We start from the raw sequence: 23,308 nt of genomic DNA, 5'->3' as shown, positions 1-23,308 counted from the left end.
TACCTCACCCGATGTCTGAGGGCAGACTCCATCTTGCCTGACCCCCGAGGGCTGGCTCTGCCTCGCCTGACATCCGGAGGCTAGCTCCACCTCGCTCGACGTCCGAGGGTTGGCTCTGCCTCTCACGACATTCAAGGGCTAGCTCCGCCTCGCCCGACGTCTGCGCGCTGCTCCTTCATAACTATGCGCGTAGATAAGGCAGGGCACTCAAGTCAACCGCAATACAGAGGACCATACCCTACACGCCTATAGAAAGGTACCACAATACCGAGGACCATACCTAGGCATGTCAGAGCCCAAATAGTGTTGTAGGTGCCGACATTTATCTTACAGTGTTGTGGGCGCTGCCATTTGCCCTTAGGCACAGATCCTGGTGGAAGCATACGACAACCACTATGGTCCAGGAGGAAACTCGCATCATCTATAGTAACGAACATGCAGTCACTGCGCCATCTGCTCCCCATAGGGTTGTGGATCAAAACCCTTGTCCGTCGCACTGACCATTGGAGCAGGATGGGATGTGACCACTTGCTGACAAAGCCAAAACATGGCATCATCAGCAGACAGATGCCCAGCACAGCCCTATCTGGATCAGAGGACATGCATCCAGCATGGAGCTACCCCTGGCACCATCTACCATGTCAGCGGGGCTCGCTCAGAGGAAAAGGAAGACCCGACATCTTTGAAGGACCTCCTTTGCCTCTATTTTTTCTTCTTTCTCCCATATGTAATCCTTGCTTCCCCTTGGTCTATAAAAGGGAAGGCAGGACACCCCACTAAGGGGACCGATCAATTAAACATGCCACGCAACACATCACACATAGCTAAGCAGCAATGAAGCTCTCGGCATCCATTCGACCTTTCCATCAAAGACTTGGGACCTATCCCTCTCTCGCCCGTTTGTAACCCCTACTATGAACTTTTTAGTTATTTACACCAAAATTTGGAGAAGAGTGTGGGAACTCATAGGCTTCCAAGATTGTTCCAATTAAGGAGTTGATTGAGTAAGGATTGATATCTACTAGGCCGAATGTGACACTGGGATCGGTTCTCTCCGAATGATGTCAGTAGATAACGATGACAAGATATGATTGGCATCGAGATACATATCGGACTCAATAAAAGGGGAAAGATTAGAGTCCAAGTTACCTTAAAATAGGAATGTTTTCTTCGTACCAAAGATTGTACTAAGTCATACTCGAGTAGGATTCGTTTTTAGGCTCTGGGTATAAATACCAAACCCCGGCTATTGTAAAAGACACACAATCAATCAAATACAAGTTACTTACTTTTTCGCCTCTGGCCACCTCTTAGGAGTAGGAGTAGAGTAGATCTCAGCGAGTTCTTCAACAAGTATGGCTGCATCGATCCGGTCAACCTCCACTTCTTATCTGTAAGTACCGTCATAGCTTATACCTCTATTCGTACGGCTGCATCAATCTGGTCGACCTCCACTACGACTCTAGTATGAGTTAGTTATCGACTCTTGTCTAGTTCAAGTATGGCTACATCGATCCGGTCGACCTCCACTGCTCGAACTAGATTAAGGTCAAGTTATCGGCTCTATCTAAGGGTGGTGTTCCTTCAGATAGATTCATTAAGTTACCAATATTGCTTGTTGCTTCCATTATCTATTTAATTACAGCAATATCACTTCGCCCAATTAGGATTGATCTAGATTGGCCTTATATCCTTTTTAACCTATCATTTGTTAATCTAAACTGATCTAATCTGCACTTTAAACGATGAGTTATGTTTTATCGGTTGTTTTACATCAATCTCGATCGTGCATAGCGTGCGGTTAAGGCAAGTTTAATCTTGAGTAGACTCTATTGGTTAGCAAAAACCATTCCATGGCCCGTTATCACAGCCTATGTGATTCTGCCTCACACCCCACTTGTAGCACCGTGGAGTGGGGATCATTATTTGGTAGATCTGTTCCTGAGAGGGCATGACCTTAACTGTGCGCTATGCCTGAATCGACTGTTTTAGCCAATATCAAGCGCTTTCACGAATAGTTCGAATCATGAGATCATTGAAGTAGCAATAGGTTGAAAGATGTGTTAGCCCCATGATCTTATTGTTGTATTATGGCCTGCATGATTCTGCCTCATGCCCCACTGATATTAGTAATAAGTTGGGGTCGTTGAGTCTATTGGCTCTGGCTTTAGCTCAGTATGAGGACCTTTTCTAGCTTGTTAGAGGTTACCTTTATGGCACAAGAGAGGCTCCAGTTTGTATGATCTCGGCCTACCAAGAGGGCGTACTTTGGTTTCTTGGTATTTTGTTAGTCACTCCTTGGAGGGGGCTCATGCTTATTGATGGGGAAACCTTAGCGGCCCTAACTTGTTAGACGAACCTCTGAAAGGCTTTATAGTGAACCCTGCCGACCTTCCTTGGTAGTGGGTCAAGATGTTGGCCACCTTGGGAGAAAGGGTAAATCACGACTCACAGTGAAAGTGTACAACCTCTGTAGAGTGTAAAACTGGTATATCAGTCGTCCTCACGATCACGAGCGGCCTTGGAACCCTTACGGGATAGATGATCACTAATGGTTACTGATGATGAACACTAATGATATGGATGATGAAGATGCTCACTAATTATTACTATTTATGCTATTCATTATTCATGTTTATCTGATCATGTGCTTATGGGCTTGCGATAAACTTGTTGCTACTCAATTGCTAAAAGATGACTCATTAAAAGCTAATCGCAGTTAAACCAGTGTCAGCCTTTTGAGCCTCATGAATCCCATGTTATATTTGTTGAGTACGACATGTACTTACGCTTGCTTTACTTTTCAAATATTTGGATGAAAATCCCGGATGTGTACCAGATTGCTAGAGTTTGGAGTAATTAGGCTTGTGATCAACCAGTCAGTTGTCCCTGTGGATTTGGAGTCTTCGCCTAAAGATCGGAGTTGTCTTTCCGCTGTCTATACTCTGAGGTTATACTCTTTATACAAATACGTTATGTATTTAAGCATTGTCTTTTGATATTACCCTTATTTGTAGCTATATGTGAGATTTGACTTCCTGGGATCACATATGGTGCGTATCTGGTTTTGTTCTGAAAACCGGGTGCTACAAAGTGGTATTAGAGCAATGCTGACTGTAGGACGCAAGCCTAGTAGAAACTAACCGTCTTAAGGTTTTGAAATTGCTATAAAATCCTTGTTTTATAAATCTTGATATTTTTTTCTCTACTATATATCTATCATTGATATTTATCTCCTCCTTGATGCTTGTTTTAAGCCTTTGTTCTCATCTCCACTCCTTGATTTGACATGCTTTTAGAACTGTCCCTCATCACCTTCTTGTGTAATCTAAAGATGAGTCTTAGGATTGTTACCCCTAGTATAATGAGGACGATAGTATCGGAAATTGAGTCAATGATTGAGTTGTGCACCTTTATTGCTTTGTTGAATTGTCATGGTGCTTATGCTTGATTTGAAACTTTGTAATGATTGCAATGATCTTGTTGGGTGTTTCCACAATTTCATTTAGTTTATAGGCCTAAGGCATAAGGATTAATGTAATAAATAGATGGGTTTCGCTTATCTCCTGTTTTTTCTATTCTGTCCTTTGGGAGCAACCTGTCTTTATCAGTTTATATCTCTGTTCTTGGATGACCAAAAATTATGGAAAATTTCTGAACAATAGTACACTTCCATATCTTTCTTTGAGCACAAGAATTATACTGATAGCTATTTTGGTTATGGAGATACGAAAATCACAAGGCGATGCATCTGTGCTGTTGGGAATCTAGAGTAGTTTCTGTTGTGCATGATTTTCGACCAAGTTAACTGCAGAATTTGGAAAAGTGTTCTATAAGGAAGTTGTGGAGAATTTTATACGCTTTCCAACGGTATAAGCTACAATATCATTGTATTAACAGAATGAGAGTTACAGCTATTTTATTGCGCTGCTGTTTTTCTGCTTGTGAGGAATTTCAGATTTCTTGTTCTTGCCCCTACACGAGAGTATCAATGTGACGATAGAATGTCTTGAAATTAGTTAGGTCATCTAGGAGAAGGTGCAAGCTACCCTTTTTGTGTTCCCTAGTTGATCTTTTCTTAAGGAGGGTAGCTAAGTTGAAGGATTTATAAGATGAAGTTTCTTACATTATAACGTTTCGTTTAGAAGTATTAGTTATCTCAGGGGTTTGGTGTTCTCTTGTCTCAATTGCCATCAATCCTATCTTGTCGTCTCTTGAAGCTACAATTAAGGATGTTATGAATGACTGAGTTCTAATTCATACATGTTGAAAACAGATGGTTGCTACCAGGAGAAGTGCTTCACAAGGTGCTAGAAGGAATGCTGCCAATTCTAATCCACCGCCATCCAATTCCCCATCTATAGAGTAAGCTTTGATAACGTAGACTCAGTTATTATAGACTATTGCTCAAAATGTGTTGAACAACCTACATCAAGCACCACCTATTGACAAGCGTAGTGAATTTATGAAGGGACACCCACCGACATTCTCTCATACAAGCAAACCACTAGAAGCTGATGACTGGCTTAGAGCTGTGGAGCGACAATTGGACATAGCTCAGTGTGATGACCGTGAAAAGGTGCTTTATGCTTCTGGCCAACTGCAAGGAACTGCCCAAGACTGGTGGGAGTCATTTGAGTATGGGCGTCCCAACAATGCTCCAGCTATCACCTGGCAGGAATTCAAGGATAATTTTAGGTCCTACCATGTCCTGTTAGGTGAGGTAGAACTTAAGCAAGAAGAGTTCCTTAACTTGAAGCAAGGATCTATGTCAGTGTGTGAGTATCGTAACCGGTTCACTCAATTGTCACGCTATGCTCCAAAAGAGGTGGATAGTGATGCTAAAAAGAAAAAACGCTTTCTGAAAGGACTGAATGATGGTTTGCAACTACAGCTGATGACCGTGGTGTATGCCGACTATCAAACATTGGTGGATAGAGCAATTGTAATTGAGAACAAGCATCGAGAGATAGAAGAGAAGAAGAGAAAACGTGACCTTCAACGCCAATTAAGAAATACTCGTCTCTGTTTCGCTACACAACCAGAATATCAGTCACACCCTATGGATTTGCTTGAAAGTAATGATCAAGATCAGTATCATCAACCTAATGATGAAGTGCAACATTTTAGTTCTCAAGAGCCATGTCTGTCATCTCCCACTATCACCTTGATAACAACAAATATTTCTACTAGTAAGGAAGGTTATGATTGTGGTGAGATTGAACACTGTAAGAACGATTGTTTTGAGAAGTTTGCTGAGAGTAATCGAAGCTAGAATCAACAGCAGTAGGAGTCAGAACGGAACGTCCATAAGGAGCAGGTGCAAGGCAATAAATTAAAGCGAAACTACATTCAAGGCTGGTTGAACAATGGATCTGATTACCACTCATGGAGCTAAGGAGGTTGTTTATGGTTTGATTACAGTAAGTTCAGACACTGCTATGGTGTTATTTGACCCTAGTGTTTCACATTCATTTATCTCTAGGGAATATATAGAAGAGCATAAGATGACTATGCTTCCGATGAGGAAACCCCTAATAGTTAACTCTCTAGGAGGAGAAAAGAAGGCAAACCACTTATGCCCAAAAGTTAGTCTTAACATAAAAGGGAAGAACTTCGAGGCAAACCTTATAGTCTTGGAGTTAATGGACATTGATGTTATCCTTGGAAATGGATGGTTATCTGCTTGTAAAGGAGTGATTAAGTATGCCCAGCGTTCGGTGCTTCTAACCACACCGTCAGGAGAAAGAATTGAGTATAAAGGTATTCAACCTGCACCTGAGGAATACGAGAATGAGCTATTAGAAGGTGCATCCTGTGAGGATAGTAAAGTGGACTGTGAGTTTTCAGATGTCGGTGTAAAGGAGCAAACACCATTGGAGGATCTCAATACGAGATACAATCATGTTTATGTAGATTAGCCAACCAGGATCTTAGAATGGCTCTTAATGAAGGATGTAACTTGGAAAAATGAGGATCGAATAAAGGCAGAGTATTTCTATCTCTTAGTCGACGTCTTCCGAATCTTGAGGACGAGATTCATCTTAAGGGGGGTAGAATTGTAACACCCTAAAATTTGCAACTTTGGAAATAGGGTTAAAATGATTTATTTATGAATTTGTGTGCTCATGAAACATAGGAAAATAAAAAAAATCCTTAAAATAAAATTCGTCATAGGGCTTAGCGACTTGTTTGCGCATTCATGCTGATGCATTTGATTCATTGAGATAGGTGGTTTTATCTAAAACTTCAAAATGAATTCAATTGCTGTCGAAATTTGTTTAAAATAGCTTTGAAATAAAAGAAAAACAAAATAAAAAGAGAAAATCCCTCCTTCCCCATTCTGGCCAAAAGGCCTAGCCATCCCCCTCTTTCTCTCCCCCTCAGTCCGCTCACCCTCTTTTCTCCCTGTGGGCCTAGCTTCATTTGGCGCTGAGGCCCAGCACCCACTCGTGAGACCAGCAGCAGGCCACCTACCAGCTTCGGAGCCTAGCGCGCCAGCACCGGCCCAGCAATGCCCACGCAGTGACCACCCTCCCTTCCTCTCTAACAGACAGGCAGACCCTGCGCCTTGAGCCGCTGATGCCTAGGACCCGCATGTCGGCGTTGTCCTCCACCTTCAACCCGTGCCCGGACAGGACTCTGCCCAAGTAGGGACTCTGCCTCCGCCCCGATTCCTCACAGCTTGACGTGACCCACACGCCGAGCTGCCCTATAAAACCCGGATGCCTGCGTCGTAACCCGCTGCCTCCATCTAGCCGCTTTGGAGCCACCTTCGTGCCCAAGCCGCTGCCCGAGAGCACCACAAACCCTAGGTAGCCGCTGCCGCCATTTGGTTTGCTGTCGCATTGCTTCGTCGACTTGCCCAACCGCCTGCCTTGCTTCATGTGAAGGTAAGGACACCGCCTGAGACGCGCGCTCGTTCTCTCTCGCTCTCTGTCACTTTCGCGTCGTCGTCGGATTTGCCGAGCCGCTCCGCCTCATAGCCCATCGCCGCCATGCCACGTAGGGCCACCCCGATGCCCTCATCAGGTTCACCATCTCCTCCGCTTGCTCCCTATGTTTTGCTCATGGTGAACCGAGGCCTCTAGGGCCATTTCCAAGTTTGCCGGCGAGGTGCTCGTCGCCGTCAATGGCACCCCACCGCGTCGCCCTTCCTGTTTCGGCCAGGGGAAGGTTACCTGCCATTCTCAGCCATCCATCTTGAGATCTAGAGCTCAGCTTAGAAGATACCGGTTCGGTCCACCATAGACCATGGACTCAATCCATGGTGCCACGCCAGCTGATCCACCGTGAACCCGCCAATCCACAGCCGCCACGTGGCATCCACATGGAGAAAGACCAGGTCAAACACGCCGGACATGGCACTTTTGCGAAAAGCCCTCGGTTTTCTTCAAAACAACCTACAGTCCAAAATATGTTTACAGATTTTGTTTTCTTCATTTGAAAGTGTATTTTGTTTCGGTTAAGTCTAAAATACGTTTTCAGCTATTTATAGAATTGCCACTGATTTTGTTTTAGCCATAACTTCTCTGTTTTAATTCTGATTTGATCCGTTAAAATTGCGTTAGGTTCGTAATTTTATAATCTACATGTTTATACTACTGTTATATGTGTTTTCAACTTTTAAAATTCATGATTAGATTTAAACCATTATTTTATTAAAGGAAATCTTGTTTAAATCATATCTTCTACGTTTCAACTCTGTTTTAGTCCATTCAAGTTGTGCTAGATTCATTGCAATGAGATCTACGCACTAGTAACAGTGTTTACCATATTACTATTTTTGAAATTTCATGGTTTAAATCATATCTTGATTTATAATTATGCAACTGGATTTTATAAATAAAATATGATTTGTTTTACTTTAGTTTTATAATTCGAATCTAAATTTGACTTAATTCAATTTATATATACTTTTATATAGTTAAAACACATGAAGCTTATAGTTTTATATTTTCTCTTACGAGTAGATCTTTCGGTAGCCGTTTCTTTCAAATTGTAGCTTCGATTAGCGTGCCTCTAACGTCTGTGTGTTCGTAGCGAGACATAGATCCGTTTTATAAACTTTTTGTCTTGATTTTACGTTTGGTGTACTATTCTAATTTAGATCTATTGTTTGCTTCGTGTATGATTGTATGGATGCTTGTGTGGTGCTTTATGATTACGTCCAGTCGGTGAGATATACGTGGTGATCAAAAAGACGAAGAAAACGTTGAAGATTAAAGCTTACCGAAGGATTGGTGTTTTAAGGCAAGTATAGCATAGGATCTTCCTTGTTGTCGTATACACCTTTAATCATTTAATTCATACTGCATGTGTCTACATTGACTGCCACTAGGGATTTCCTAGTACTTTGTTACCTTGCACCTTGATACCTTTGGGTTATTGCATTGGGTAGTATGATGCTAGTTCTCAACTACAACCATGATTTTATAACTTGACTAATGTAATATGCAATAAACATTAAAAGATGCTTTTTAGCAACATGGAACAAGGGGGCTAGATCATTGGGTTATTTTATGGTGCTCTAGATTCCTCTTTCTAAGGACTTATCTGTAAGTGATCATCCGGGACTTACTGTACAGCTGTGAGGGTTATATGGCTTTGGCTTTAGCTCAGTATGAGAATATTTTCTAGCTTGTTAGAGGTTACCTTTATGGCGCAAGAGGGGCTCTGGTTTGTATGATCTCGGCCTACCAAGAGGGTGCACTTTGGTTTCTTGGTATTTTGTTAGTCACTCCTTGGAGGGGGGCTCATGTTTATTGATGGAGAAACCTTAGCGGCCCTAACTTGTTAGACGAACCTTTGAAAGGCTTTATAGTGAACCCTGCCGACCTTCCTTGGTAGTGGGTCAAGAGGTTGGCCGTCTTGGGCGAAAGGGTAAATCACGACTCACAGTGAAAGTGTACAGCCTCTGTAGAGTGTAAAACTGGTATATCAGCCGTGCTCATGGTCACGAGCGGCCTTGGAACCTTTACGGAATAGATGATCACTAATGGTTACTAATGATGAACACTAATGATATGGATGATGAAGATACTCACTAATTATTACTGTTTATGCTATTCATTATTCATGTTTACCTGATCATGTGTTTATGGGTTTGTGATAAACTTGTTGCTGCTCAATTGCTAAAAGATGACTCATTAAAAGTTAATCGCAGTTAAACCAGTGTCAGCCTTTTGAGCCTCATGAACCCCATGTTATATTTGTTGAGTACGACATGTACTTACGCTTGCTTTACTTTTCAAATATTTGGATGAAAATTCCAGATGGGTACCAAATTGTTAGAGTTTAGAGGAATTAGGCTTGTGATCAACCAGTCAGTTGTCCCTGTGGATTTGGAGTCTTCGCCTGAAGATCGGAGTTGTCTTTCCGCTGTCTATACTCTGAGGTTATACTCTTTATACTAATACGTTATATATTTAAGCATTGTCTTTTGATATTACCCTTATTTGTAGCTATATGTGATATTTGACTTCCTGGGCTCATATATGATGCGTATCTGGTTTTGTTCTTAAAACCGGGTGCTACCTGAAAATGAGACACTCTATCTACAAGAGGGAAGATGATACTAATTGAATCATACCTCTCAAGTGTATCGATGTATGCAATGGGTGTGTATCAATTGTATGAAGGGGACCATATCACCTGTTAGATTCAGCTAGATCTCAGTTCTTTTGGCAAGGCTATGGGAAAAAAGGAAGTACCATATGGTTAAGTGGAATGTGTTGGATAAACCAAAGGATTTTGGAGGACTAGTTTCACAGATGTGAGGAATATGAATATCTGTCTTCTCTGCAAATGGATTGATAGATTGGAAAGAGGAGAGAATAGCCATGTATGCAATCAGCTGAGGAATAAATACCTAGGAAATAAGAGCATATTCGAAGTCAAGTCTAGAAGCGGATCACTGTTTTGGCATGGTCTACCGGATTGTAGAGAGAGTTATAATAGAGGTAAATGATGCTAGTGACAAGTGGTAAACAAACCAAATTATGGGAGGACAGTTGGTTAGGTGAATGCCCACTCATAATTATTTTTCATGAGCTTTATGACATCTGCTCCAAACTTGACATAAGTGTGGAGAAGGTTTTAGAGGGAGGAAAGGTTAATCTAACCTTTAGAAGATTCTTTAGACAAACCAGATGTTGTCTTACTGGAGGAGCTAGGTCCTGTTTGGATCCTATGATTTCAAACCAATATCTAGAAAGTACTTCCCATTTCATTATTAGATTACTTTCCAATTCATCTCAATTCCTGGGAACCAAACATGGCCTTAGGGAGCTGAGATTGGCAGGAGTTCAATTGCATCATGGCAGAGGCTCAGTGAGATGGGCATTAGAGAAGTCTGGAAGGTATTCAACGAAATCATTGTACAGAGAATTGAGCTTTGGAGGGGTGACTAATGTACAGCTGATGGAAATATGGAAAAGCAGAGCGCCTCTTAACGTCAAGATCTTTCTCTAGATGGTGGCTCATGTTAGGATTCAATCAGCAAGCCAACTTAAGAAGAAAGAATGGAAAGGAGGGATTCATTGCAAGCTATGTGGAAAAGAGGAAACTACAAACAATATTCTTTTCACCTGCCCTATTGCAGTTTTTGCCTAGACGTTTCTTGTGACTGTTTTTTAACCGCGTTTCCATTGTCTGGTCTGATTTTTTTGTTTCTATTTTTGCATAACAAGAAAATGCTTATCAGGAAAATTACTCTATTTTGCTGTGCAGGTATGATATGGGCGCTCAGGAAGACGAGGAATGATGTGACCTTCGGGGACAAGCTGCTCAAGGACCCAAGGGAGGCGATTTTCAGAGCAAGAAGATGATCAATCGATGGAAGGTGGCGTTGAAGGATAAGGAAGCCAGAGTGGTGGAGGAGATCCTAATGCGGGTCGCCGATGAGCTGAACGAAATCTAAATGCTCTCGGGATGGTGTAGTTTGCTGAGGAGCTGAAGTTTTAATTGGTTGAACCTGGGGCGACAACCTTTTATCTTATCTTAGTTCAGTCATTTTTGTTTGCCCTGGCATCTCTGGATGTTTTTTTTTTTGTTGAGTTACATGTCTAGTGAGTAGAGGACTAGAGGTTGAAGTTGATGTTTCCAGCAGTTTAGCTGCCTTTGATCTTTCGTTATTGTCAAATCGGTATACCCAGTCATCATAGACTCATATAAGCTTTCAATATAAACTGGGCCGTAATGGCCTTAGGTCTAAAAAGTTCACATCTACCAGAATAATCAGAAATATATTTGATCGTAAGTTATTAATCCCCTGATCATGACTTGATGATGCATACATAGCCCCGTGATTTGGTCACACACGCTGACACTGTATGCATCGTACCTACTTGTTGTACACACTTTGGAGTTTGGACGGTAGGCGGGAGAGCACTTGTATGTATAACACTTTGCCTCCATTTCCGACGCGCCTCAACTCTCAAGATACACACAACGACAACTGAAACTCGCTGAACCCATTGCGAAAAGAATTTGCAATAATCACACAATACTCTACCCCCGAATAAATAAGCGTAGCACCACCTTATATGTGATATGATTATACCAGTGATGGGTTAATTATGCAGTCGGTTAAGTGAACTGGACGTAGGAGCGGTAGTCGGTGTTGGGCCTCCAGTTCGCCGGGATGACATTGTTGGCCACCAGCGTCCTGCCGTTCTCGCTGCGGATGCGCATGGAGAAGGGGCCCCTGAGCGGGCGGTAGGAGTCGAGCCGCCAGATGGATCCCCAGGAGCGGCGCATGGGCATCCAGTAGCCCGAGTTGGCCTCCATCGCGTCCATCTGCACCACGGTGCCGGCCTTGTTGGCGTACTCCACCAGCACCGCCAGGTAGTTGGGGTTGGAGCCCGCCTCCACGTGGAAGTTGACGGTGAGCCCCCGGTTGTCGCAGGCCACCCTCCTGAACTGGATGTCGATGATGCCCGCGTGCCGGAGCTTGTCGTTCAGCCCGGGCCTCGCCATGGACCCGAACGCCGTGCCGCTCAGGTCGAAGTGGTACCTGGCCACCGGGTAGTAGTTCATGTCCGTGATCATCACCGTCTTCACCTCGCCGGAGCAGGCAGGGTTGTTCTTAGCGGTGCACCTGATCTGTATTATTAGTAGTTCAAAAGTAAGAGAACGTGAAAAGATGCTTCCGTTTGACCTCGCCAATTTTAAATGTTTAAATTCATACGTACCAAACTTAAAAATGTCGGTTTCGAGGGAAAAAGATATGGGGTACACTCTGCTAGCTAGTACATTTGACCGATCGATTTGAATTAAATGAAGCGGACAAGTGGACGGGTAATATAAACAGCAAGTTGTATGTACCTGGTAGCATGCGCCGCAGCCCTGGCCGTCCTGGAACAGGGGCTGGTTGCCGCACGACGTCATGGACATGAACGGGTACTGGTTGGTGTTCTTGAACCCGCACGCGCCGCCTGCAGAACACCGATCGGTGCAAGCACAACGACACAATGTCAGCCACCGAGCCACGGCATTGGCAAAACCGAAATGTCAGCACGACAGCATTGGTGATCGAGCGCGTACGGCACGTAGGCGCGGCGCACACCGACGATGCACGGCGCACGTCGTATAGCTAGGCACGCACTGACACTACTACTACGTACCGTTGTCGTCGGGGCCGGCGCCGTTGGGCGCGCCGTACCAGGTGGCCTTGGCCTCCTGCCAGCCGCCGCCGCGGAGTTGGCGGACGGCGGAGGTGTGGTTGTTCACCACCGGTAGTGCGCTTGCGCCAGAACGCGTGACAGCAAGCGCGGCGAGGAGCGCAAGAAGTGCGGCTGCCTGGGCGGCGGCCATTATCTCAGCTCACTATGTACCAGCAGAAGCTAACAACCTTGTAGGAGTATACGCGTTTGGCTGCTTGTGTGTGTTTTGATGGTCGAAAGGGACGAGATCACCTGTGTACTTATAGGCAAAGAGTATAAGCAGTTAGTTCGCGGCATCAATAGTCGTCGCGCCACATCGGACGTGCCGTGTTTAGAGGTACAAGATCACATGGCCACCGTACCGAGCTAATCATGGTGGAATGGAGTACTCGGTCCGCGAGCCAGTCAGCCATTACAAAAAAAAAAAAAACACATCTTGGAGTAGTAGTAGCACATGCAGGTTAGGGATAGTACGCGCGTTCAGCTCGTACCGTACGCCGGTGCGCGCGGTGCAAACCAAAGTGCCAATGATTCCCAACTAACCTCTCTGGCAGTTATCAGCGGACAGTGAACCACAAAATCGGTGAAAGTGGGCCCTACACTGCTACTAGCTGCGGTGCTGCGGCCAGGGTTGACCATTAACCAGAATTCGGCGGCCTGTTCGGTTGACTGGTTCGTATTGTTGCTGGTTCGTGAAGAAGTACTGCTGGCTGGTTTATGTGAAAGAGAAATACTGTTCCGGCTGAAAATTTACGATCGTTTACGACAAGCCACAACCAAACGAACATGCTGCCGGATCAGGATGCAAATTAAAGTTACAAACTAGACGAAGATCTAGCTAACTCTAGATTAATTAGATTGACATCTGAGGGTGCTGCGTTAGCAATCAAGACATTCGTTCGCTCACAAGCAACTGAAAACCAACGACCTGCACATCAATCTCTGAATCATGGAAATAATCAGGCATCAAATGTATCCTTCCATACAGTTGGCCTGCGTCTATTGGCTGGGAAACTTAGAGCACAAGAAACAAACACATGGTTTGATAACAAATTAATGAAAAGGCTGCATCTTTTGCAATCTCGATGGCTTAGTGCTAGTTTAAAAACACTCTTAAAAACCAATTTTTTTTTATCGTTCCTGGGAAATCGTTGCCTTCCGCGCAGCTATGTGCATCGCCTGAGCTTCAGCTATGGAGGCCCAGCCGCAATTCATTGACAGACAATGAAGGTGACAACGGTCAACCTTCATTGACCGATGTGTCCTTGTCTGCAGAATTGGAGGCGCGGTTATGTGTACTGCTTGAGACCCCGCTGATTAGCGAACCAAAGCTAAGGAGATCCAGGACACCCTCAACGGTGATGTCGGTGCATCGGAGTGGGAGGCTGGCTGCTAAAAACAAGACCTTCAACCCGACTGTCCAGGCACAAAATGTGCCGATGCAAAAGTTGGGGGATGCAAATATGGCGCAGAGTCTAGACCCTTGGGCTGTGGACAGATACAAGGCCATCTTTGTTGTGTCCTTGTCGGCCTCCAAACAGGAGGCGCTTTTCTCTGACGGCTTGGATCCGATGGCCATGGAGCTGGACCTTACTGGCTTTGAGCACGATGCTCCTTAGCCACTTAGTTCAGGGGCTGTTTTGGTGTTTGCCGCCATGCTTGTTTCTCGTTACGGTCGCTAAATAGTTCCTTTGTAATCAAAAACACGTGAGGGTTGGGGGTGCCTGGCTTGGTAATCAACAATTACCGTCAAGCTTTGTATTGTCACACTCTACTTCTGCTTGATAAAAAAAACGTGCCTTAAGGTATGATCATAAATTTTTTTTTCCTGAAAATCATTTCCACACTAGCATGTGCCGGTGGCCTAAATTCATTTGGTTGTAGTGAAAATACAATATAAGTTTTCTATTGGTGGTTAGATACTGCATGTGTAAATTGTCTTGGTGTGGTACTATATAAGTAGTTACAACTTCCACATGCAAATGTGAATGGAGAGTTGCTGTAAAACGTAGACCATGAGAGAGACAACTGCGCGTCTGACTTCCTCATCGATGCCTTAAACATCTTACCCTCGACCTCGATTATTGAGCATGTTCAGTTTATCGGCCACCATGTATTCTATGATTTGGTGGATTACATTAGCGTCAGATCAGAGACTTGCATCTTGTCAACTTCGATCTGTACTTGATCAGGATTGTTTATTATCTAACAGAGCATTCAATTATATTTTGTGACACGGGGAAAATGTCGATCGTGTCGCTGCCACAACGGCCCGGGCAGGAAACTTGGGCCTGTGCAGCCGGACATCAGTACGGACGCAAGCACATGCACAGTGGTGCAGCAGGATGCTCTTCTCCATCTTCTCCCACACAATACCCTCTCCACTTCCTCTCGACGGTGCACCTCGCTAGATTTGGCCCCTCCCGGTTGATCTGGCTTTGATGCTATCTGAGCTTTTGATCCAACCGGTGACGACAGCAGGTTGGTGCATCACTACAAAAAAAACGATTTTTTATAGCCGTCTTGTTATTGTAGACGCCCGGTTGGAGGTGTCTCTAAAGATGATTTCAAAGATGGGATGTCCTAGAAATCAACTTCTAGAGATGTTGATAAGGATCGACTCACGGAAGGATGATTGTGACGGTGGGTGGGTTGGATAAAACAAGAATCACTTGGAGATCACTCAACGAGATCAACTAGCACGAGAGGTTACTCTACGGGTTTCTGGACTAGGATAACTCAAAGATCACTCGACAAGATCAACTAGCATCGGGGTTACTCTATGGGTTTCTCAACGAAGAGTCATTTCTTGATTCTTACAAATTTCAAATCTCAACTCCCTCTCAAATGCTGGATTATATGGTTTAATTAGTTATACTAGGATCCCTCTCCTAGTTGGATGTGAATATAATATAATTAAGTGAAAGTAGAAGGAATACCATCTTAGTGGCGCATTTGAGGAGTCTCTTCCATTCTCACGCAGTCACCAACAGCCTCCACAAAAATTGTCATAACTCCTAGCTCGGAAGTCCAAAAGATGCATATATTATTTGTTGCATTGGAAACTAGATACATTTAAAATAGTATATGAATGCTGAACCCAACAAAATTTATATTAGGAAGCCATGAATCATAGCATCAATTTTGAAGCTTTTCATGGCCTTACCAGATGTTTGGTATTATCATAGAAATAGTCATTTCTAGAGGCTATTGGAAACACGATTAGCTACTAAAATCAATTTTCAGTTGTGGTTGGTAATATGACCCATCTCTCAAAAAACGCACTACAAAAAAAACTCATAAATTTTTCATATAAAGTTGAATAAAAGCATAATTTATATCAAAGTTGTAGAGCTCAAGATCTAAAACCTTGTAGTTGACTACTTTTCCATTTGAAATTGTTTAGGGGACCAAATATAAATTTAAAGTTCTAAGATTTTAAAATTCAAACGCAAAGAACCTCGTACGGAAACTTCATAACCATCATTTGTAACCCCCTTCACCGCTAGTTTTTTTTCAAAACCCAGCATATAATTCGATGTCCTCTCTGTCACCACCAGTCCGGTGTATGATCCGGTGGTGATGAAGTTGACATCACCGCTAGTTTGGCTCATCATCCAACATTCGAGGCCATTTTTTCATGAAGTTCACTCATAGCACATATTGAGGGGGGGCTTGCTTATATCATTGTATCAAAATCTTAACTTTTATATATCATTTGTAAGCTTTAATCAGAGTTGTCATCAATCACCAAAAAGGGAGAGATTGAAAGTACATCTAGCCCTTTAGTGGGTTTTGGTGAATTGAATGACAACACAATTAAAGGTCTAACAAGTTTGCTAAGTGTTGAACATTGATTTGCTTATATTGCATACACTAGAGATATGAATTGTTGTATGATTTTGAAGTGTATCAGAGGTTCACCAAGGAAAGCAAACTTAATGGTATTCCACATTGTGTTGAAATGAAAAGCTAAATATGATATATTATTGCGGAAACAATCTAGTCCAAGAAGAAGACAACAATGCAAATAGAATTGATGAAATGGCTCATATGTTATGGGATATCAATGCATCATGTGAAAGCAAGCACATTTGTGAAGGTTAAATGAGACATGAGTTTTTGCATATGAAATTGTCTCACTTGGAGAGCTTGCTCGAGAAATCAATGACGATGAAGATGGGCTTGAGAGAGTGAAGATAGCAAGGAAAGAGCTTTGAAGGACCAAGCAAGGGTGCAGGGCAAGCAACGGCTTGGGCGCCAAAGGACCAAGGCTATGGTGAAGAAGAGAGTACTTTCATTAAGTCTTGCACAAATTGAGCTATGGGGAGTCAAGTGTTGAGGAGGGTCAAATCATTATTGGATTATATGATAAATTGACTTGGTGCAATGACATGAATTTGGATTTGTTGGAATGGTTCTAAGTCACATGCTCAAGATGTTCTTGCTCAAATGGATGAGATAAATTGGTTGCTACCCTCAAAAGTGGAAGATTGCAAGAAATGACATTTGGAATGAATTGGACCTCAAGTGGTTTAATTCAAGTTTTTCATTTGGACTTGAGTTGATAGGAATGTTATACTATCAAGAGGGGTGCAACATGATGGTTATTGGCAAGTCTCCAGTTCTCAAGTAAACCCATGCATGGATTGAGAAAAAGTTGCCAAGTTTACTAACTTGAGTATGTTGACTCGGCACATACCGGACGATCCAGTATGAGCATACCTGACGGTTTAGTATGCACCATGGGCACTATTGACTGTGCATACCGAATGGTCCAGTGTGCATTAACATGGTCCAACGGATATTTAATGGCTAGTTTTTGAGTGAGGGGTATTTATACCCCCAAGCCCTCTCATTTGGGGCTGCTGACTTCAGTGCTTCCTAGAGATATTTTAGAGCCTTGTGAGACACTCCCCACACCTCTCTTTGTGAGATTAAGAAATTAGTGAAAGATCCAAGTGCTGGGTTGAGTGAGGTTTGAATTAGAGAGCAAGCCAAAACTTGAGCACTCCTGTGATACTCTAAATATTCTCTTTCCCTCAAAATGTGCAATTCCTCACAAGTAGAAGTGTGTGCAGCACCCGCACACATGCATTTGTAATTCAATAACCACAAATCAACCCTATCAAAGTTGTACTTGCAGAGCAGCCATCAATTATAAAGATCTGTAAACACGGAGCACCTTACTTCATAGTTACAGGCTTTTTGAAAAGTAGTAGCAGCCACACATATGCATTTGTCATTCAATAGCCACAAATCAGCCATATTAAACTCGTACTTGCAGAGCAGCCATCAATTATAAGGAGCTGAATGTTGCAAATCATGTTTACCATAAGCACCAACCGAAAATGTTGGAAACCATTTGAGTATAAAATTAAACAACCTAAGAAACCAAAACGACCCATGTGAATCTAAATCTTCATCGACATGTCCAAAGCACTTAAATACACTAGGATTACTAAAACCAACTATTTATTCCTCAACATCGGTCGCAAAATACTTAAGACTACTAAATAGAACCAACTATTCCTCAACATCCATCGAATTCATGATCTTTTCAGCTCCCTCCTTCGCCTTAGCTTCATTGGCCTCTAAAAATATAAGTTCAGCAGCCATCTGTCTCCTGAACTTTGGTATATCTTTCTGCAATTGACAAGACAAAATCATCGAGTTAGATCACACCGTGAAATCAATAAGGTGTCCACAATAAAAGGGAAAATGAACCTGTGTAAATTTTCTTTGGAGTCTTGTACCATTCCAAAGTTCCATGTATTTAATAGCAAATACTCCACATGAGTACCTGCACATTGAGTAATTGAGTACAATGAGACAACAGTAATGCACAGACAGTAAAAAAAATCAATATTTAAGTTTACATACCCATCAGTTTGCGTGGGAATATGTGTTTTCTGTTGTTTGACTTGCCAGGAGGAAACATTGTCGTGTAATTCGGGAATACTCATTGCTACAAAAGCGATCCCATTTATCTAGAAAGGCAAAGTGAAAGAAATATGTGTAAGCACTCACAAACTGACAATTCAGGGAATAAGTACATAGTAGACTTAGTTGTCGTACCACATTTTGTATATGACCTTGATACATGGTAGGCTTCCATAGTATTGAGTCCAGAATCTGAAATTCCTGCTTCTCAGCTCTCATAACTAGTACAACCCAATGTCGTAGGAGACCTCACTTGGTATGAACAGGGAAAAAGACCTTTGTAACGAAATAAAACTTGGATTATTATTTCAATAACATATACAATATATGTCATACTATAACCATACTATAATTTTTTTACCGTTTCATAGTTAAAAATCTCCCTTGCCGTGTGCTTGATATAGGTTTCTGATATACTAGGGTGTCATTGTCCGATGGCAAGGCACGAGAAAACATCCAACTATAATGCCCTGGGCGTATAAGCCAACTGTCTTGCACACGAGGTTGCAGTATGTATGCCGTGTAAGCATCAATAATTTGCACAAGTTCAATACAATGTATATTAGTAACATGTTTGAAACATCATATTGCAATACTACGCAGCAAAAAATAGTACAACCTCGATACACAAATACTTCTCAGTGTCTCCAATACCAGGATGTGTAAGGGGCTGCCATGTCTTTTGCCAGAATTACATCTTTACTGTTCTTGAAGGCATATTGATCCTCTTGGGATGCCCAAAGGAAATTTACATATTCTATGGCTGCATTTTCCTGCAGGGTGAAAGCTTCTTTAGGAACAGATTTTTGTCCTAGAAATAAATTAGCAAGACAAACCCTCAAATTTTATATACAATAGGATATCGCCAGATTGGCACACCTATTAATGGAAAACATATTGTACATAAAACATACCTTTCTTTTTTAAACTTGATTCTTTAACATATGTTTTGGCAATTGTTTTACCTATTTTTTTAAACTTCAGTGGAGACTTAAATTTTTTGGAAGCGTCCGCTTTCTCTTGCTTTGTTTGAACCTCCCTGCCACAGTAGGGTTAGAATCATCATTTTTAGCAGTATAATTCAATCCGTCTTCAGCACTATGCTTCAGGTCATCACTTCCATCCGTGCTATCTGATTCTGAGGTATCTGCATTTTCATCAAAGTGTCCTAGACACCTAGGAGTCATCCATTGAGCTTCCAAGTTTGTGAGGACTTCAATTTTGCCCTCCCACCCACAAGAGATATAAGAACACCAAGTGGATTGAGGAGAGTGGTTGAAACAGACCCGACTAGAGTGTACCCCAGAGTGGTCACTCACAACTTCCTCAATGGAAAGTAGGGCTCAAGTGGGAGCTCAAACTTCGGTGAAACAAACCTCATGTCTCTTTGCATTTTGAATTGCTATATTTGTCTTTCTTTAGATCTACTCGGGTTGTGATCTTTGGTGTGCAGGAAAAGTTCATATATCCATCTTCTACAAGCATACTACATCTAAGGATTAAAGATCAAGACAAAAGGAGCAAGTTCATCTCGAGGACTTCCTATCTAGTTAATATCGAACCGGTCAAATGTGAACAGGCCTTTGCTGCAAGTTTCACAATCTTGTGTTTAATTGATTTGTGTTGCAAGGTGTTGGCTCCTATACCTTTGTGGTGGCTTATATACTCTGTGTATTCTCTCAAGAGGGGTCCTAGTTCTCTTGTTTGTATTTTCTGAGGAATCGGAAATATCCCATGCTAATACCTTCCATATTTTTAAGCTGTAAATTTCTAGATGCACCTATTCACCTACACTCTAGGCGACATCCCAGTCATTTCAACATGTTTATGTATTTTATAAATTGAAATATTAATTTGATTAATGTTTATGCACTAGTTTTCCAATTAAAATCAATTTAGGTTTTACATTGGTGTTTCATAAATAAATATTAATTGGATTAATATCAATATAATGCGTTTCCAAATATAATTTGCTTGGTTTAAATATGAATCACATAGTTTTGATTTTGGTGCTCTCACAAGTTACTTTCTTTTTGCAAGTTAAAGTTTAACTATCTTAAATAATATATAAATATTTATATGACTAAGTATGACCTCAATTTTATAAATTCAAATATAACTAGACTTAACTCAAATTTTGGGTATTTATCCAAATATCCTTTACATGTTTTTATTTAATTAAAATAAATGAAGCATGTAGGTTCTCTTTCCTTTCCGCTAAGTAAATCTTTCGATAGTCATATCTTTTTAATGTTTGTTCCATTTTTGGCGTTTCTCGTGCTCTCGCAACTGTAGTATTGAGCCATATCCTTTAGAACATTGTTTCTAAAGGTTTTTCTTTTGACTCATGCATTGTTCTTAGTTGTTTCAGTTGCACATAGGGTGAAAAGAAAGATTAAAAATAAGGAAAGTATAACATGAGAACTCCTTGTTACCTAATAACTTTGTAATCATCATCTTTCCATGTGCATGTGTCTAGATTGACATACCTTAAGGATTTTACTTAGATGTTGTACCATGTACCTTGGTTACCTCTTGGTTTTACATATGGGGAGTGTGGTAGAACCGCCCGAAATAACACTCCTTCGGAGGCGCTCGTCTTCCACCAAACACTAAGCACCTCGAAAGCAAGCTATAGCGGACGGTTTCGTCGAACACACCCCAAGGGAGAACTCGAACAATCCATGTTTTTCCTCCAAGATCCTAATAATGAGAACGAGTTTACAATTCTTAGTCCATTTCATACAACAAGAGTTCTTAGAAATACATTATTACAATACCAAGTTCAGAGTGCGGAATTTAAACAGTGGAATTACAATAAACATCTAACGATAAGATATAAGGATCCGTCTATGCCCACCAGAAGAATCCTCTACACAACAGCTACTCCTCAAGCTACACCTGCAACAGGGTAGAACAAACCCTAAGTACACAATGTACTCGCAAGACTTACCCGACTAGTGAGAATAATTTCCTCACTCCAAAGGATATGATAGGCTTTATGGTTTGCTGGGTTTTCTTTTTGCGAAAAGCATTACTAGTGGTGAATCCTTATGTATGTGTTTTATTAGCAGTCATGATTAGATCATTAGCTAACCATTCTATGTAAGCACCTGTTCTACTTTCAAGCAAGAGTTGAGCAATTAGATCTATTTCACCATCTTTCATCTTCCAGTTCTTACTACGGTGCTAGATCGTAGACAAGTCGTACCATATTACATGGTGATTCGTGAATCAATATAGCCAAGCTGGGTACCCCAAAACACACGCCACACTTGTACCCCATGCACAAGCAGGACCAACCCACCACTCTCCTATCAAGGGGTCCAGGTCCCCATCCAAACTTGGACTCCAAGCCCCCACTCCTGAGTCCCAGACTCAGTGTGGTGCTTAGACCTCCACTATCCCCGCCTCCAATCAGTTAGTCTAGAAAGAACCGAAACCCACAACAAGAGAGCAATGAGCCTTCCCTACTCCCATAAACAAGTATGTGCTCAGGATAATAAGTCTGTGACCTGACTAGAATCCAATGCAATGGCTGGTCCTTAACCAACACGGATAGGGAAAATAGTGTAACCAAGCTATGCCCTATTGGCCACGGGACACAACCTCTTACACCCACCAATACCGATACCATATCGCTGCCCGGTCTCTATTTCTTTTCACCATTTTATCATGAGGGTGATAATAATAATCACCTATTGTGAGTAATAGTAGGTTACTCACGCTACCGATAGCCTAAGCATAGCAGCTACTCGACCTATGCTAGTAGGACTCATAGGTAGGTTATCTATGCATGTAGTTTCAATATAAATCCTAGAACGTAAATGCACATCACATATATATATCTAGTAATCATTCAAAATAAGGGTTATGCACCGAGGCTTGCCTTGGGCAGTCACGATCTCCGCCGGTCACGATCTCCGCTAACTCGTTCTCTACATGTATGCAATGATGATGCAACACTTAGCATTTCGGCAACAGCAAATCTTAAAATAAGAATACACATGGTAAGCTACTAAGCTAGCTCTAATAACTAATATGCTAAGCTAACTATCATCTTCATCAAGTAAAGTGTTGGGTTCAACTAACAAACACCTAGCTTTACAAATGAAGGATACATCTTTATTTATACTAATGATTTAATGTATATTTGAAACAAAGAGCATCTAACTACCCTTATGTTAAGTCTATTCTAAAGCTACAAAATTACAGCGAGCTCATAATAATACAATGAACCTACTGTAAAAATTTGAGGGTTTTTTCTATCACCAATATACCACAAAAATTCCTACAATAATTAATTTAATAATATTAAGCACTCTTAAATGATTTAATAACTCCTAGTATCAACAAGTATATATATGAACTAAATACACTAACAGATAGAACATAATTTTAGGAACTTAACAAAAATTGGTTTCATAATTTTTTGATACCTACATTATTTTATATTAATTACCAAAGTTTAGCTCAAAATTAAAATGAAAAGCTATTTCTATTCTCCACGAAAAAACTAAACTAAATTCGGCCCAACGTAGCCCACGCGGTGCAACGCGCGCGTGAGCATGCGGCAGCCCACAGGCGAGGTACGGCCCATACACGGAGGCCGCCCGCGGCGAGGAAGCCTGCGCGCGCTGGCACTCTTGTAGAAACACCCCTCGACTACAAGCAAAACAACCCACAGTCCACATTACTAT

General features: G+C 41.9%; 2 protein-coding genes across 2 annotated transcripts; one reads left to right on the top strand and one right to left on the bottom strand.

Annotated features, from left to right (window-relative positions):
• Window positions 1-4,465: 4,465 nt before the first annotated feature.
• LOC136462812 (uncharacterized) lies at window positions 4,466-5,275 on the top strand. Its single transcript, XM_066461862.1, has one exon. The coding sequence runs from the start codon at window positions 4,466-4,468 to the stop codon at window positions 5,273-5,275; it is 810 nt and encodes a 269-aa protein (XP_066317959.1).
• Window positions 5,276-11,245: 5,970 nt separating this feature from the next.
• On the bottom strand, window positions 11,246-12,877 carry LOC136540468 (expansin-B2-like). The gene is made up of 3 exons (XM_066532479.1): window positions 12,627-12,877; window positions 12,328-12,437; window positions 11,246-12,105 (listed from the first exon to the last, which is right to left on the bottom strand). The coding sequence occupies exons 1-3, from the start codon at window positions 12,814-12,816 to the stop codon at window positions 11,590-11,592; spliced, it is 816 nt and encodes a 271-aa protein (XP_066388576.1). The 5' UTR covers window positions 12,817-12,877; the 3' UTR covers window positions 11,246-11,589.
• Between the last annotated feature and the right edge of the window lie 10,431 nt (window positions 12,878-23,308).

Source organism: Miscanthus floridulus, chromosome 1 (genome assembly GCF_019320115.1).
Source record: "Miscanthus floridulus cultivar M001 chromosome 1, ASM1932011v1, whole genome shotgun sequence".
Taxonomy (NCBI): Eukaryota; Viridiplantae; Streptophyta; class Magnoliopsida; order Poales; family Poaceae; genus Miscanthus; species Miscanthus floridulus.
Note: the sequence above shows the minus strand (reverse complement) of the source record. Positions and strands in the feature narration are given on the sequence as shown.

Bases quoted from the DNA above. Each gene is read 5' to 3' on its own strand.
- LOC136540468 (XM_066532479.1), bottom strand. From the start codon at position 12,816: ATGGCCGCCGCCCAGGCAGCCGCACTTCTTGCGCTCCTCGCCGCGCTT. The intron at 12,438-12,626 runs GTACGTAGTAGT...GGTGTTCTGCAG, and splicing joins CGCCGGCCCCGACGACAACG to GCGGCGCGTGCGGGTTCAAG. The intron at 12,106-12,327 runs GTACATACAACT...CTAATAATACAG, and splicing joins GCTGCGGCGCATGCTACCAG to ATCAGGTGCACCGCTAAGAA.
- LOC136462812 (XM_066461862.1), top strand. From the start codon at position 4,466: ATGAAGGGACACCCACCGACATTCTCTCATACAAGCAAACCACTAGAA.